The 12393-nt window shown below is 37.0% G+C and overlaps 1 protein-coding gene across 2 annotated transcripts in view; it reads right to left on the reverse strand.

Annotated features, from left to right (window-relative positions):
* The window catches only part of MINDY4 (MINDY lysine 48 deubiquitinase 4), a 77349-nt gene that overhangs the window by 38168 nt on the left and 26788 nt on the right, over positions 1–12393 (reverse strand). For both annotated transcript variants that reach the window (XM_064703809.1, XM_064703810.1), the window contains exons 9-13: positions 11484–11572; positions 7593–7694; positions 5754–5817; positions 4694–4759; positions 4324–4391 (exon numbers count right to left, since the gene is read on the reverse strand). In XM_064703809.1, coding sequence (XP_064559879.1) covers positions 4324–4391; positions 4694–4759; positions 5754–5817; positions 7593–7694; positions 11484–11572 — 389 coding nt within the window. The remainder of the gene's footprint in view (positions 1–4323; positions 4392–4693; positions 4760–5753; positions 5818–7592; positions 7695–11483; positions 11573–12393) is intronic.

Consider the following 12393-nt stretch of genomic DNA (forward strand, 5'->3'; position numbering starts at 1 on the left):
TAATTAGACAGAAAAGTCTACACTGCAGGCTTTGAGGGATGATTTATTGGGTTAAAAAAGAAAATAATCTAAGTGTCATTTCTTAATTAGATAGCTAAGTCTTAAAAGACCTTATAACAAGAGAGAGCCATTTTGTGCTCAAAAACCCACAGAGTCAGACTGTGGGGATCACTTGAGTTCTCATGAAAACCAATCCTGAATATTCATATTTACACAGAAAATAAATCATTGAATCCTGGAATGGTTTGGGCTGGGAGGGACCTTAAAGCCCATCCAGTGCCAGCCCTGCCATGGCAGGGACACCTTCCACTATCCCAGGGTGTTCCACCTGCCCTTGGACACTTCCAGGGATGGGGAATCCACAATTTTCCTGCACTCAGTGGTGAGGCTCAATGGGGGCTTGCAGCCCAAATTTTGAGCTCATTCTCTCTCCCATGCATGGAAAATATCCCGTAGCTCTCATCAACGTGAAGATCCCAGCAAATATCTTGCACACTCAGAAAGATTAATCCCTTGAGCTGCTATAATATGGCTTTTTTTTTAGCATTTTTTTGCTGGTTGCTTAAAAAAAAAAAAACCAAAATTAAAATATAAAAAAACAGGTAACAATTGTTAGGAACCAGAATTCCTTCCTGTACCAGAAGCAACAACGCGTTCTCAGCAACTTCCTCAGGAATTCTCACTCCTTTCTGGCCATTTGTTATCAGCTCAGGCAGTGATGATCATTAGTGCCTGGAGCATGAAAAACTCATTACCCAAAATCTACAAAGCAGCACAAACTCCTGCATTTCCTGGCATGCGTCCCCCCTGAAATAAAAATGCTTCAGATTTGCCAGGGATCTTAGAAGAACTGCCCAGCAGACCTGGCTGAGAGCTGGAATTTCCATTTACAAGGGAAGATCTGTAACAATGCAAAAATTATGGAGCTGGACCAAAAAAACAGCAAAAGCAGCAGGAAACTTCACAAAAATGGGGGGACATGGGGGTAACATCAAGGCCAGGAGGTTTGGGGATGCTGGAGATTGCACCTTCCATTAATTGCTCTCAATTTACTTAAATCTCTTGGCCTCCTCATCTCCCAGTACTGAAAGTTGTTTATGCTGTGGAAATAATTAGAATTATGCTTGTTTTAACATCAAAGCCTGAGTGCTTCCCTGAGAGCACCCAGGATTTTGGATTTTGAGGAATAATGTATTCATCCTTGTCATGAGTGCCTGAATTTTTATTACTTCAAGTTATTTCTCTTTATTGGTGAAAAAAAGAGATTTTTTTAATCTGTTTAAATTAAAAGGAAACTTTGTTTTTGTTGTTTTTGTCTTCCACTTTATTCCAGTACTAATGTGACTTTACTGGCCTGGGAAGACAGGACTAGAAGCAAGACAAAATATGGAAGATCATATATTTATATGAAGCCATTAATGTGCTTTTATTCTGTTCTCAACTCTCAACACATGATTTATCTCTTGTCTATCACAGAAAATTGAACTGATATGTTCAGATAATTAAATTTCTAGTGGTAGTGCCAGAATTTCTCTCCTTTTTTTTATAACAGCATATTTAAAGCCCACCACTAGGTGAGTACAGTTTTGTCATGAATAATGCTTTGCTTTATTAACATTTAATCTCCCATTTTTCACTGACCTGTCACTAAAAAGCAGATTTCATTGCATGACTTGATATTTATAGATAAAATATCTTTATGAGTAGGTTATTTAGATTTTCACACTTTATGGAGGAGATAACCAAGCACTTCAGGAGATTATTTATGTCATTCTAAGACAGATATTGAAAATAAGTCAAATTAATCATGGGGGTGTTTTTTCTCTTTTTTTTTTAATTTAAAGGCCTAAATGCAAATATTTACATAGAAAGTAAATAAATCATTGAATCCTGGAATGGTTTGGGCTGGGAGGGACCTTAAAGCCCATCCAGTGCCACTCCCTGCCATGGCAAGGACACCTTCCACTGTCCCAGGCTGCTCCAACCTGGCCTTGGACACTTCCAGGGATGGGGAATCCACAACCTCTCTGGGTAAGAAAGATCATTAAGATAGATAATTACACTCAAATTAGGAAAAAACTAAGTGCTGTCAACTCCTCAACGAAAATTAAATAATCTTTTTTTCTTTTCAGTGCAATGTGCACACAAAAATCCAGACAACTGAAACTTCCATGGAGTTTTCTGCTGTAAAAATCTGCTGATTTTTCTGTTAAAAAAAAAAAAATCCCAAAAACTGGGGCAGAACAATCCCAGGGAGATCTATTACTGGCTGAAAATCCCATTATCTAAACCAGCTCTTGTTTGTCTTCAGCTGTTCATCCAGAACTATGCCAGTTATGTAAATAATTGCTTACCATGCTGGTAACGCTCTCTGAATGGTACATATTTCTTGAGGATATCAGCACTGAGTTATTTGTCTTGATATTTTTTAATATTCTGAGAGGAGCAAGGTGACACAGGCAGCTAAATCGATTGCTGAAGATTACATCAACAAAATTCACTTTGCACTTCCTAAAAAAAATTGTGCAAAGGTCTAAAAACACTTTTCAATGTGTTTAAAACCAGAAAAATTCCCATTTCTTGTAAAAAAAACGGTACCAAAGCAGTGTCTTACACAGTACAAGCTAGAGGACAAACAGTACTTTAAAATGAAGTTTTGTGAAAAAATCATGGCAATTCCTCAAAACAGAACTGCACTTCATGAACTGCTCTGACACTCTGGATCAGATCTGTAAAAATATTTAGATGGTTTAAAATGCAAACAGGCACCAAAAGGAATTGTCATGTTCACTTTAGACACAGCTCCCCCAAATAAAAACACAGATGATTGATTGGCCTTGTCATAATCCATCTGGTAGGAACTGGGAGGTGATGAGGGAGAATATATCCTTGCTCAAATGATTAAAGAATATTTATCACTTTATAGCAAGCAAAGCAGTGCAGACAGCAGCAATTATGAACCTCCAGATCATTACTTGCACAAGTGACTTTACTCATCTGAACCTCCCTGTTGTAACCAGCTCAGAAAAATAAGAATAAATGGCATTTGCCCTGAAATTATCAAATAATTTGTGTTAGAGCACAAAAGTGGAGTCAAGCCAAGGGCTGTAGTGTTACTATAAGCAAAAGAAAGGGAGAAATTACAATAAAACCAAAAAAAACTCAATCTGCAAACACATGCTGGGATCCCAGCAGGTGAGCAACTGATTGTGGAACTCAAATTTGGACTAACTTGCTGTTTTTTGTCAAGACAATGCAGAGCTGTAAGAAATAAAAACTTCCATAAATCAGCCTCCTGTAAGAAATAAAACTTCCATAAATCTGCCTCAAGTGCAGCTGTCAATTGTTTATGGCAAACTGGCAGGGAGCAGCTTCCCCCTGCTGCTGGGGCTTTTCACAGCAGTGAAAATTTGACTTTATATTCTGACCCACTGACACTCACAGCACCACAGAAACACCTTCAGTCTGTGTAAAAACTCAGTTAAATGCCACTGTATATAAAAATTAAATGCCACTGTGCCTGGGCAAGCCTCAGGGAGTTTTTAAAGAGTTAGAGTCAGAATAATCATGACAGCAATAAACACATTTGTCATACATTCCTTACAGCTACCTAAAAATGAGCTGCCTCACCCATTTTATTCTGGATTTTCCTTTTCATTATCACTGACAGAGACTGGGAAGGCATCACAGGTTATTGCCCCCTACCTAAGATACCTGAAGTATGTGAAATAAATAACCTTTTAAACAAGTCTTGCTTGAACTGTCAAGGTAGAGAGAACAAAAACCAACCTCAGGCATGACACCTAATGTTCAGATGGAGCAGATGTGGTGGAGTGACCACTACAACAGATATATATATATAGATATATATATAATTATATATTATATCTATCTATCTATCTATGTATATATATATTTTTTATATATCTAACATATATATTATATATATAGATTATATATAATTATATATACTATATATATTATAATATATTATAATACATTATAATATTATATATACAATATATTCTATATTATATTATATAATTAGATATAATTAGATATAATTATGCATTATACATACAATTATACATATTAACATATTATATTAATATAAAATTATATATATTATATAATTATACACACACAAGTGTGTGTATATAACAAAAAAAGACAAGATTAGATGGGTAAATCTGCACAACTCGCCCATATTTATCAGCGCAAACACCAGGACAGATTAAAAAGGCCAAAATTGAAGCCCACCATGGATTTTTCTCATTTTCCCTGCATTTGCAGTTTGTAAAACAAGGCTAGAGAGGCACTCACAGGTTGATGGATCTTGATAAGATGACAGACACAGTCAGGAGGATGCAGCCATAGGGACCAATTTCAAACTGCAAAAGAAAAGGTGTTATTTAGCTGGTTTTTTTTTGTTGTTTGTTTCTCTAGGATTTTGGTGCTATTTTGTTTGTTGTGTATAAAATTATTTGTCCAATTCTCCAGAAATGCAAATGGAACTAAAGGAATTGCTGTGATTTATGATAAAGCTGAATTTGTTGCTGTGTTTGTTAAAATGGAAAACATGTCCATAGAGTGGTAGAAACAGTGTTCAGAACACATTGTGTGAGACTAATAGACACAAAGGCTGGAAGCTGAACCATAATTTGTTTAATTAATATATAATTAAACACAATACCTGGTGAATATTCTGCTGTAGAAGTACAATCAGGTCCTCATATCTTGTGGCACTGTGAAGTATTAGCTGGGAAGAAATATAAGAAGGAAAAAAGATGACTTAAAAACAGCAGCTCAATTTTATAACCTGAAAGCTGAAATAAAGTAGCCAAAACTTTCAAACTGCCTGGAAAGATCTGAACTAACAAAAAGAAATAAAGATGTAATGAAATTTACCTCTTACTGTTGTCATTTTTCATAAAATTGTACCTCAAAACCTGATATATTCTGAAATTTTCAATGCTGCTTTTTGATGATTTTTAAGTTTCTTGAACTGACACTTTGATTCCATTTTAAGCATTGTCTATGCAATGAAAAACAACCCCTAGGACAGAGGAATTCTGCAGCTTTAGAAATCACAGGATGGGCAAGAGGCTCAGGGGTTTGTACTTATGTGGTGAGGCATTTACCACACTCAGAGAATATGAATATTCCCATTTAACATGAAATCCAGCAGATCCAGGCTCTCACTTCAAGATTCTCTGCCTGTTTTTCCATCTCCAGATTTTTTGAGACTTCCATTCCTTCATTTAGAAGGCCAAAAACATTTCCTGCAACCACTAAAGCCTGGCTGAAGGCAGCACTGCTTGCAAAGCCATCAGAGAGCCTCAGATGGAAACAAGGCATAACTGGAAAGTGTTCTGCCATTTGGAGCTTCTGGAGGGGGAAAAAAGGCAAAGAATTCTGTGTAAGACAAAAAGAAAACAGAGCCTTTTCATGCTTATGGTCAATTGGAGGGGCCCGTGTTCATTTTTACAGTGTGTCATTAAAAACAGGCAGAGTTTTTAGGTTTAGAAGGTAAATATATATAAAAAAATTGGATTTCAGAGAGCCCAACTGCTCACAGCAACTGGGACAACTCAGAGCCAGGCAGGCTGTGGGATTTTATCTCCTACTGGGTTTTGGATCATGACTAATCTGATTTTAAAATGTTAGGAGAGCAACAGAAATCAGATTCATTGAACAGAAATAGGGAAAGCAAGAAGGAGGATGTGGAGCATGGGAGTCACACAGAGCCTTACAGTTTCCAGGATTCCATCTGCCTTGTATTTCCCTGTGGGAGTGAACTGCTGTCTTCCTGATGGCCTGAAAAGGGATATTCAGACAAAACTCATGTTAAAAGGAGAAAATGGAGAAAAATAACTTATTTTTGCAAATAAGTTTATATTGCAAAGCAAACTTCTACCAGTGAAACAAACACTTTGTCTGTGCTGTGCTCTCAGTCAAACATGAATTACAAGTATCTCCATACAGAAAGAGAATAAATATAAGTTGAAGACGTTAATGACAGTTTTCGTTTGAAAAATATTTTTATTGAAAGATATTTTTAGAGTAATGACATTCAAACAAGCAGAAGAACATATGTAAAATATCACAGAGGAAGAAGGCTTCGGATGTAAAATATGTGAAATATCATTTTAAATGTCTTTGAATTTGCTGCTTCTATTTCAGGTTTACGAAGGATTTCTGTGTCCCAAAGCCTCTCTGTTATTTTGCAGCTATTTTATGTCACATTCACATTTTCTGAAAAATCTCTTTGCCCAGGATTTTTCTCCCGGGAAGCTGAGAAGCCTCAGAGAAAAGGAAAACAATTCTTATCTCATTTGCTTCTCCTGTGTTGTGCTCACACGTGGAATGTGTTTGGAGATTGTTTACCCACAGGTGATTGTTCCATTGGATTCTGCTGTGAGTTGTTTTCACTCTTTGGCCAATCAGGGCCAAGCTGTGTCAGGACTCTGGAGAGAGTCAGGAGTTTTCATTATTATCTTTTCAGCCTTCTGTAAGTATCCTTTCTGTATTCTTTAGTATAGTTTAGTATAGTATAGTATTCTTTAATATAATATAGTATCATAAAATAATAAATTAGCCTTGTGAGAACATGGAGTCAGATTCATCATTCTTCCCTGCCACAGAGGTCCCTGCAAATACAATAATTTTAGTTGATCTAATAAAGAAAATTAATTATGGCCACAAAACCTGACTCACTTAAAAATGTCCTTTAGGTTCCAGAGCAGCCAAAGCTTGGGATCTAAAAGTTGGATGTTTTATGTACAAGCAGCCTCATTGCATTGCATAAATCAAGCAAAAGTAGCTGAATTCCTGCCATAATGGAATATCCTGCAATACAGGAGCAGAATGCTGCATCTGGAAAAATAACTCTTAATAAGAAGATTTCAGAGGATCCCTACAATCAATTAAATCTAATCTATCAATTTAATAAAGATCCAGGATCTTTAACAGCAACTTCAAAGTGTTTTGTCTATTTTGCTGTCCCAGCTACTGGGGCAGCAGAAATTACATTTTGCATTGCTCCTTAGGCTTCTTTAGGTGGCATAAATGCAGCTCACAAAGCATTTCTGTGGTATTTTTGGGATCCCCAGGATGAAGGAGGAATTGAGAATCTAACTCCATGTTCTTAGAAGGCTAATTTATTATTTTATGATATTATATTATATAGAAGAATGCTATACTAAACTATACTAAAGAATACAGAAAGGATACAGACAGAAGGTTACCAAGAATGATAATAAAATCTCGTGACTGCTTCGAGTCCTGACACAGCTGGACAGTGATTGGTCATTAAGTTAAAACAATTCACATGAAACCAATCAAACAATCACCTGCTGGATAAATAATCTCCAACCACATTCTAAAGCAGCAAAACACAGGAGAAGCAAATGAGATAGTCATTGTTTTCATTTTTCTCTGAGCCTTCTCAGCTTCCCAGGAGAAGAAATTCTGGCAAAGGGATCTTTCAGAAAATAAGACAGTGACACATTTCTATTGTAAATTATGTAGATGTGGGACAGATGGAGGTACAAGGGCAGTGTACAGTGACTGAAAAGGCTTTTTCTACTCACAGTGCCACCAGGGCTTTCTCGTGGCCCCCAGCACGCCACAGAATGTCAGCGAGAGCCAGGGAGAGGCACTTGGTCCTGTGAGCTTCTGAGGGCTGGAGACAACTGCAGGCCAGGAAATAGAGGAGAGAGAAAGCAGCAAAATGTGAGGGAAAACAGATTCAGGGCAGGTTTGACCCTAAAAGAACAAAAGCATCTTTAGAGAGAGTTTTATAACGATTAATAACAAGGCTCTGATCAGAAAGTCATTATTTAGGTACTTCAGTTCTTCTACAGCTGAGAAGGAGACAACCTGGATGGCCAAAAATGCTGTGAGCTGGAGAGGCAGCTGGTATTGTCACTGGGGAGATATTCCAGGGGTAAAGGTAGAGCTGAACCCCACTTTTCCCTGGGAATGAGGGACCACAAGAGCACCCATGGCACACCCTGTGCTGAGACTGCTCAGCACCTGCACGGGGAGAGGACATTGATGTCACCATGGGCTTTTTGGAACCATTCTCTGAGGAGAAACCTCATTTCAGGCATTCAAAAAGGTGCTTTGGACCTTGAAGATCATCAGACCCAGTGAAGGGAGCTGTAGGGAGAAAAATTCTCTTTGGATTGCTGCAGAACAAACTGGGCATACTGGGTAGGTTGCTTCTCAAGTAAGAAGGAAAACAGGCATTCACGGACATTTAAGGACATAAATTCCCCAAAGTCCAGTGGTAACAGCTCTGTGCTATTTTTGGGGGGATCTCTATGAGTTTTTGTTGCTCCTAATGAGGGTTACAAATAATTTCAAACTTGCCATGTCTCTGTGTTGTGTGACACTGATCCTGTCACACAGGTGAATTTAAGTGATGAAATTCTCCTAGAAGTCTTCACTTCCAGGAGATCATTACTTAAGGTGGTGTCTGATTTATAAGGAATGATTAAAATAAAACTGGTTTTGTCATTAAAAGCAATGGATGAAAATCAGGAGAAGAGTAAATAAGGTAAGATCAACAACAGGAACTGGTTAAGCACAGATCTGTTATCACACCCTGACCTTCTAAAAGAAGGAGTTCCTCTTCCACAGAACACATTTTTAATTGCTTGGACAAAAAAGCAGATAAATGCTTCAAGGAACAAAAATATATTGGCAAATAATGGACAAGAGAACCTACTTCATCTTTAAATCTGTAATAAAGCTTTCAATATTCCCCAACAGGATTGGTTTAGGTTTTAAACATAATTTTTAACTTCTAAAGGCATTCATACTCAATTTCTTTCTGAAGTTTTTACTTCTTAATCCTTTTAAACAAATCTACACCATAATGTTTTTAACCACTACTAAACTTTCTCCAAAGTACAATCTGCAATAAATTCTGCTTACATTTTTTTAAAATAAGGTCTGCCCCAAAATCAGGACCTAAAGCATTTTAGGATCAGGAGGCTGAAAGTCCCAAAGTGGCAGATTTGAGAATAAACCAAATATCCATGAGACTGAAAAAGTGGCCAAAAATCCCATGCCCTTGGGAAGAACATAACTGGAGTTTTCTCTAGTGGCTCCAAGAATGGCAGTCTTTGAAATTCAGATTTTATCAGTTTTAGAGCGTTACCAGCATGGGAGATGAGGACAAAACCTGTTCCCACTGTTTGAGTAAAAGATCTAATAATTCAAAAGACTAAACAAGAAACACCAAACATCAAAAAAATTAAACAGACTTTCAAGTTCAATGTCTGCCTTGAAAATAATGTTAATTTAGAGAATATTTCCCTCTCTGAAGGATGTGAGATATGGAAAATAATTGGTGAGAGTTTTCAAGTGCAAAAAAAAATTATAATCACAACTTTCTCTTATCTCTGCCTGTGTTCTAATACAGACACACAGAAATTCATGGGAATCACAAGTAATTTCTGTGTCTGAGAGAGGCAGCAGAGGAAGGAGACATGATAATTATTTTTTGGATATTGAAGAAGCCTGAAATCAAACAATTCCTGTGAAGTGGTTGATAAGTTGAAAATCCAGGTTAGAGTTAGAAAGGAATATTTATCCATTCATTCAAAGCTCTGAGACTTCCCTTTCCTTCTGCCTGCTGAAAGTTTCTGCCCATAGCAAAAACAGCATAAGAAAAGTATGTTTATCTCATGAATAAAACCCAAAAAATTTTAAAACCATGTGGATAATAAGAGGGGGAAAGCAGGAGAGGCAAATTCTGCCAAATAAACAGAATTTGTTGGAGAAGACACGAGTTGGGACACACAGTTTAAAGAACTCGGCCTCCATCCATTTATTTGGGTGCCACATAATTTTATTTCATGTATGATCTCTGAACCATGCTGCAAGAGGGAAATTATCATCTCTGTTTTCACTAAGGATGACCTGAGACACAAAGGGACCAAGGAGCAGCTGATCAAAGGCTGTCCTCAGAGCTGAAAGAAATTCTTGCTTTTCACAGCCAGAAATAATTCTTCTGTGGAGATTCCTGGTCATAAAACCTAAGCATGCACTGAGTTTCCTGCAAGAAAGTTTCTGAGGTTTTTCTTTTATGTAAACAAGAACCTTGAAAAATCTGAATTAGAATCTTGAAGTTTTGCAGGATAACTTCTGTCACTTCCCATGCTGGATGCTGAAAACAAATAATGATGCTCTACAGGTACCTGTTTCTTTCAAATATTGATGAAAACCAGCCCAAATAATGAATTTACATTAAGGGTAAGCCAGACAGCACTAAGGAATATCAACACAGACCACAGCATTTTCCTACACAGTTCCAAGCAGAAAAATGGGTATTTAAGGCCAAAAATTAATACCAGAGGAACATTTTTATATTGTAAGGTAATGTAGGATCTCAGCATGAAAGCTTCTCTTCAGACTAAATTGGAGTCAGGCTAATGGAGGTCACAAATAAAAGAAGGTGGTGGCAGCATAAACCAGTAAAATAATTTTCCCTCTTAAACATTTTGTTCCTTTAAGGCACAGGGAGGCTTTGTGAAATTTGTCTTTTGTAAAGGATTGAAAGTCTTATTGAAAACAAGAGGCAAATACATGAAAACTGGTAACAAAGTAATTTTTGAGGCATCATTTTCCAGAATTTAATTCAGTAACTCATTTTCCTTTAGCAACGTGACAAGTACATCATTATTACAGCAGTCCAAGCAATTTCCTTGTCAGCAGCAACACCTAACAAAATTCCTTTAAAGCAAGTAGAAAATACACAGAATATAAATTCAAATTCCATTAAGGAGTTTAAACAGGAATAATCAAAAGCAGTTACAAGAAAAAAAAATCATTATAACTTTAATTTTTCAACCCTGTTGAGATTCTTAGTGTCGAACACTGGATGAACTTCATGGTCTATCAAACCTTGATTACTTTTTTGTTTGAAATCCATTTTCCATGAGGACCTCGAGGCTAAATAATTTTCACTGGCCTCAATTCAAGCTGTTTGGTTTTTGTAGAGGTTCTTGGGTTAATCACAAGCAATTACACAAATAAGACACCAACTTGTACATTCCTACAGTTCCACGGGAAGCAAACAACTAAATCAGATGCTGCTTTCTTTCTCTCTCTCTCTCTCTGAAACAAAAAGTTCAGTAAGTTCAAACTCAAAAAGCTCCTGGGTGGCTGCAGCAGAGAAATAAAATTAATAATAAAAATTAATATATATATGCATAAAATTATATTATATATTATATGTTATATATATCATATATCATATATTATAATATATAAATACATTTTATTTATACATATGTGTGTATGTATATATATACGTATATGTATATACATATATATATGTATATATGTGTATATACATATATATACATATATGTATGTATACATATGTATATGTACATACATATATATAATATATGTAATTTTTTTTTTTTACTTCTGTAAGCAAAATTCCTGAAGTTTCAGTGCCTTACCGAGTGTCTTTGTTCCTGTTGGTGTCTGCAAAGATCAGCTGCTGCAGGACACAGGCTTGGACAGCAGCCAGAACCCCACACGGGCCACCCTGGAGGAAAATGGGACATTCCATGAGCAAAAATATTGCTGGATGCTGGGGAAAAAAACTCTGGAAGCTCGCACCCAGCCCAAAGCCATCCTTTCATCCCTCTCTCTCCAGCCAGGACTTTACAGTGCTCTCTGTGGCTCTGGGGTTCTGTGCAAAACAAGGAAAATCAGGGGTTTTAAGGGTTTTTGTGGTTCCTGACTATTTTTCCTTAAAAGACCAAGACATCTATAATGGCAAAAGAAATGTGGGGTTTTATTGAAATCCGGGATATATGAAATAAAAACCTCCTGATCCCCACTGAGCTGCAGTTTGATTTTCAGAGAGGAATCAAATCTGAGTGTTTTCCAAGGACTGAAAACAAGCCTTGTTCTTGTTTCACCCCTCAGGAACCTCGAGTTCCCACCTGCATCACTACACAAAATCAGGTTTCAGTAAAGCCCTCTGCACCTCAGATCCTCCCTCTCTCCCTCTCACTGCGGGAGAAAGAAAACCAAGAAAGTTCAAATCCTTTAAATTATCAGTTTCAGAGGAAATAAATCACAATACCAAGAAATGCCATATTAACTTTAAATTTTATGGATTTGTAGCTGGTTTTGGGCTACATGCTGGACACAAGGCTGATATCACAGACACCACAATGCCACCCATCAAACTCCTCTCAAACCCTGCAGAAGAAAGGGAGAAAGGGGGAAGAAGGGAAAGGGCAGCCAGCCATGCTGTTTTCACACAATGTGATTAAAAGATCAGTTTAATTTTCTGATTGTCCCAAGTGCAGAACCCAGAGGAGACCTGCAGGTAAATGCAGTATGGAAATCAGAATA

This window comes from Zonotrichia leucophrys, chromosome 2 (assembly GCF_028769735.1).
Source record: "Zonotrichia leucophrys gambelii isolate GWCS_2022_RI chromosome 2, RI_Zleu_2.0, whole genome shotgun sequence".
Classification (NCBI taxonomy): Eukaryota; Metazoa; Chordata; class Aves; order Passeriformes; family Passerellidae; genus Zonotrichia; species Zonotrichia leucophrys.